The following is a 5,587-nucleotide window of genomic DNA, read 5'->3' on the forward strand; positions in this document are numbered from 1 at the left end:
ATAAACATTTCCTGATAATTAAGCACTTTTTTCTTGATAGATGAGCACATTTATTATGATAATATACACATTTTTATGAAACCAAACACCTCAGAAAAAAAAAGATTAAAATGCCTTATTGATTTAAACGTTTTAAAATTATTATTTTTAAAGCCATGTAAATTACAAAAGTCAATTTACATTTAAAATAACATTCAATTTTGTATTATTTATTCATTTTTTCATATTTAATGAAACTGAAAAACAATGTTCAAAGTGCTTAATTGTTCTAATCTTAATAATCCTATAGTCTTATTTTCCTAATGCAAGATTTTTTTAGGTAACTTTGGGCTGAAATGATTCTGAGATTCACCCTCTGTGCATCTTCTCATTTGTACATGACAATGTTTACCTTTCAAAAACTCATACAACTGAATTTTATTATATTTCTGTACAGCACACAAATTAAGCATGGCCAACACTATGGCTCTCATGATTGCAGTATTTAAAGCAACATTTTACCCCCAAAAAATAGCTTTTCTTTGCTTGTCACACCAACGGCTGATAGAAAATGGATTTATAAATCAACACAAACAATCCTTACTGAAACTGCCTCAACATCAGGTCATTATAAAAGTCTAACCTCAAACAAATACTTGTAGTGTAAGATGTGATGAAGCGAGCGAACCGAACATTGGATTCAGGGTAAAACGTTCCTTTAAAATGTGAACAAATAATCCAGACATATCAATTCATTCATGAGCGAACACAAACATTGGCTTTCGAAGTGATGCAATCACAAGAAAATCAGCAGGAGCCTCTAGAGAAGCCGAAGCCCCTTCCACAGTCATCCACGTACAGACACGTCACAAGATCAAGCCTTCACGAATGAAAGACTTCTCAAGTCCTTTCATGGCTTTAGACGCCTAAGAAGAAATTAGCCGGCGACTCTGGACATGAATCAACAGACAGTAAGTTAATTCGAGGGTCCTCTCCCTCGGCTACAGATTCAGCCTCATTATTATCGTTCCTCCCACAAAAACACACTGTCTACTGAAAGGGGCCGGTGGCCTGAACAAACCCCTCCGCTTGATGCGCATCTGAACCGCTTCATCAGTACATCTTCTGTCGGCTTGGCAAAACGGCCTCCTTCAGGAAGGAGAAGATGAGCAGGATGCCGGAGCGCTTGCCCCGCTTGCCTTTAGTGAAGTAATTTGACACCACATCGTCTGAAAAAAACAGAGGAACAGGAAATAATTGATAGTGCTTAGACTTGACCATTGTAAATGTCTGGATAGAGAAGTGGGTGATTTTAATTACAATATTTTTTATATCATAATATACACATGGTTATGGAACACCCCCCCAAAACACCTATTAAACTTCAATGATAAATTATGTTGTTAAAATGCACATTTGACTAAATTACAAAAAAACATTAGTGACCCTGGAGCACAAAAGCAGTCTTAAGTCGCTGGGGTATATTTGTAGCAATAGCCAAAAATACATTGTATGGGTCAAAATTATCGATGTTTCTTTTATGCCAAAAATCATTAGGATATTAAGTAAAGAACATGTTCCATGAAGATATTTTGTAAATTTCCTACCCCTAATGACTGGTTTTGTGGTCCAGGGTCACATTTATTTATTTATTTAAATGCATATATGAATATTTTCTGAAGGTATGTGAATCAAAAAAAAGCAAATGTATTTTTAATAAAATATTTATTTATTTATTTTTATTTATTTAGTATTTTTATGTAATTAGACTTAATTGAACAACATTCTAAGTAAAATGTATAATTGAATATTATTAGAATGGCTTATGAATTACAAAAAAGCTCATTTATTTTTAATAAAATATAAATTTTATATGATTTCATTTATTTATAAATTTAATCAGACTGAAAACCATGTTCAAAGTAAAATGCATTTTTGAATATTTCGAAGGTATGTAAAATTACAAAAAAGCTAATGTATTTTAATAAAAGAGTTATTTTTTTATTACTTTATTTTTATTTAATTAGCCTGTGAAACAATATTCAAAGAAAAATGCTCATTTAAATATTTTTGAATGTATATACAGTTAACAAAGAAGCAAATTCACTTTAATATTTTTTATTTATTTAATTACACTAAAAGCAATGTTCAAAGTAAAATGCGTATTTAAATATATATTCAGGGCTTATAAATTACAAAAAAATATTTTAATAAAGTACATTTTTAATAAGTTTATTTATTTGATTTAATTACGCTAAAAACAATGTTCAAAGTAAACGGCATATTTGAATATATTTGAAGGCATATACATTGCAAAAAAAGCAAATTTATTTTTAATAAAGTTAATTTTTTAATGATTTTATTATATTTTCCTACTATTTATGACTGTAAAAACAATTCTTGAAAATGTATATAGATTTCTACCATTTCAATACATGCACCGGTAAATCACTCACCCCTGTAAGTACAGTACATAAGCATAGTTTAACATAATCCATGTGGCCTGTAGGAAATCAGATTTGCTAAGGTCAGATAGTCACTCACCTCCCTGCTGCACAACGGATGGCAGAACATTCTCTCCAGCAGACAGGGAAACAAAGAATGAGAACGGAGTCACCCACAGACATATAGTGAAGTATGCTAGAACCTGAAAACACACACACACACGCAATTCAACTTTGACATCATTTATGCAGCATTTATGTTGTTTCAGTCTGTAAAATAAAAAAGAGCCTACCTCAGAGAAAGGATAGTACTCCTCCGCAAAATACTGGAAGGCCATATAGTGGTTTAACACAACCAGTGCTGCAAAAGAGAGCAAAGTCACAGGTGAGAGGAGAACGCAAGCACAGAGATCATCGTAAAGTACATATAAAAGACCCTCTTCGTCACGCACCACATGACAGGATGAAGTTGGGCGAGGTCAGCATGATGTATGGAAACGTCTGCAGCAGACCGAAGTAAACCAGGTTGGTGAAGAGACCCACTCCGATCATGAGCGTGGGGAAGCCCTCAAACAGAAAGAGTCCCACCAGCACCGCTGTGGAGAACTGAGAGATGAGAGTACGAGTTAGAGGAGACGTGACGCATGTGTAACGTACCATCACTAAAAACTGTGCAATACTGTCTGAAGTACTGTTAGAGAAGACAATGTGCTGATGCTTACTATACTAACCGATGGATATTAACAAATGCATCCATACTGATTTTCTGCAGTCTCTCAATCTACCCCGTCTTAGTCATGAAGAAGCTGATCGTTAAGGGCAGCCTGTTACCTTAGAGGAGCTTTTACAAGGCGCTAAGAAAGGCAAAGCGCAAGGCTTCGATGGAATCCCAGCAGAGCTATTTCTTAAATATTTTGACCTACTGGGGCCTGTCTTCCTAACATCCGTACATGCTGGCGCTTTTCATCCGCAAATGAATACAGCGCTGATTTCGTTGATAGTCAAAAAAGGAAAAGATCATTCAGATTGTGCAAATTACAGACACATTCATTTTTATTAAATACAGATATTAAAATGCATGCTAGAATCCTAGCCTTGCGATTACAGCGGTATATAAATAAATGAGTGCATCCAGACCAGACCGGCTTTATGCTTTTATGATAATATCCGGAGACTTATGCATGTCATACATGAAACCGGGGCCTGCCCCACTCCAGCTGCAGTTCTTTCCTTGGATGCGGAGAAGGCATTTGATAGGCTGGAGTGGGACTACCTCTGGTCTGTTTTGGATGGATATGGACTTGGCGAAGGCTTCGTGAATATGATTAAGGTCTTATATGAGAACCCCACGGCGTCTGTAGTAACTAACGGGGTGCATTCTTTACCCTTCAATTTACAACGAGGCACAAGACAAGGGTGCCCTTTATCCCCAATGTTATTTGCGTTGTCGCTCGAGCCTCTAGCGCAACTGATAAGACAGGAAAACGTTCGTTCAATCTCAGTTCATTCTTATAAACAACATATATTTCTTTATGCGGATGATATATTACTTTTTATTACGGACCTTCAAGTTTCCATTCCGCAGATTCTAGAGGTATTTGGAAAGGCTCCCCTTGCATCCAATTATCGCCCGGCTTGATATGATTTTGTCTATGCACTTTACCTCATGGATGTACGAGAAGGTTTTGGAGGCTACATCAAAGGGCTTAGCTGTACAGCGTTTATGGGAAAGAGATCATGAACTGGGGTAGAACATGGCAGAACATTCTCACTTCATCAAGAAATCCAAATCACCAACTGGTTCATTTTAACTTTTGTCACAGAACTTATTGGACCCCACTGAAAAGGTCGTGTTTTAATGCATTATACTTTCTAAAAGCATATCAATGTATAGATAAGTATTATAATGTATTTTTACCATTATTCATGGGATCCTAGAGTGCATTATAAGGTGCATTACAAGGCTTAATTAATGCATTATACATGCTTTTGTAATGCATTATATTTAAATGCTTTAGGTAAAGTGTTACCGTGTAAGTGCATATTATGTGATCAACAAACATGCAAGACCATGACAACAAACATCTTAATTCATTCAAATGTTTTCACAGCATATATGGATCTATCTAACTATCTATACAGTAAACACAGGTGTATAAATACTGCTGGTTTGTCAGGTTGCCAAATTCTCAGTCACCATTATTAATACATCTGCCTATGTGGACAGAGACATTTGTACTCTTTTTACGACACTGTCCACAATCCGCATGTGCCAACCACTAAAAGAGAGTTGAAAAATAGCCAACATTCATTTGCAATAGACATTAGAGTTCATTTAAAGATGAAGTGTCAAGCCATGGATGTAACTTTCCCCGAATGGATGTCATGTAAATGGGCGGAGCAATTAGCAATCAATACAATCCTGTATTCTGCAACACCACAGTGTGAAATATAAAAACAAATGCAAGCCTGAAACACAACGAGCTTATCAATTATGTAAAATTATTTTATCCAAAGAGATATGACCTATGGTTTGTTTTAGCTCAGCACACTTTTGTTCTGTTTTACATCATATTATTACAATTAATTGATAATAAACATATATTTTATAGATAATAAAGGCACAGGAGTGGTGGGATTTCTTCGGTCGCGTCAGCAAAAGGAGTTAGCGGCTAACAGCGGCGACATAAAACTCACCGATAGCGAGAGTAACGAAACATATCTGCACCACCAGCGACAACCAGCTGACGTTACTTTGCTTTCATTCTGACTTGTTTGCAAATTTAAAAAAAACAAATGCATGTGATTCTCACTTGCAAAATTAGACAAAGACAGTTTAAAGAGACAGTATGACACTCTGGTCCCCAGATATGGCTTGAGTTCCTCTAATATTAGTCTATGCAAGCATTACTAACAATGCATATTTTATGCAATCACATGCACGCCAAACTAAAGTTTACAAAGGTAATACTCACCATAATCATATATTTTATAATGCGGCTGGTGGCGACGGTGTACTCCTCTATTAACTCTGCCAGGTAATACAGGCCTGCAGCTGTAAAGACAAATAGCAAATTGAGAAAAACTACAAACAGACTGTATACGTAACACTTCACTTAAAGCCTTTATGTATAATGCATTATAAAGGTATTCATAATGTGCAT

At 35.6% G+C, this 5,587-nt stretch overlaps 1 protein-coding gene across 2 annotated transcripts in view; it reads right to left on the minus strand.

The window, feature by feature from the left end:
• Positions 1-305: 305 nt before the first annotated feature.
• LOC107750791 (protein TEX261-like) overlaps positions 306-5,587 on the minus strand; it is a 6,940-nt gene continuing 1,658 nt past the window's right edge. The window contains exons 2-6 of one of the 2 annotated variants that reach the window (XM_016566312.1): positions 5,399-5,478; positions 2,876-3,029; positions 2,717-2,784; positions 2,524-2,626; positions 306-1,208 (exon numbers count right to left, since the gene is read on the minus strand). In XM_016566312.1, coding sequence (XP_016421798.1) covers positions 1,093-1,208; positions 2,524-2,626; positions 2,717-2,784; positions 2,876-3,029; positions 5,399-5,478 — 521 coding nt within the window. In that variant the 3' untranslated portion in view covers positions 306-1,092. The remainder of the gene's footprint in view (positions 1,209-2,523; positions 2,627-2,716; positions 2,785-2,875; positions 3,030-5,398; positions 5,479-5,587) is intronic. The other variant, XM_016566311.1, reaches the window with a different exon arrangement.

The sequence above is a fragment of the Sinocyclocheilus rhinocerous genome, unplaced genomic scaffold, assembly GCF_001515625.1.
Source record: "Sinocyclocheilus rhinocerous isolate Xijiao unplaced genomic scaffold, SAMN03320098_v1.1 scaffold1564, whole genome shotgun sequence".
In the NCBI taxonomy this organism is placed as follows: domain Eukaryota; kingdom Metazoa; phylum Chordata; class Actinopteri; order Cypriniformes; family Cyprinidae; genus Sinocyclocheilus; species Sinocyclocheilus rhinocerous.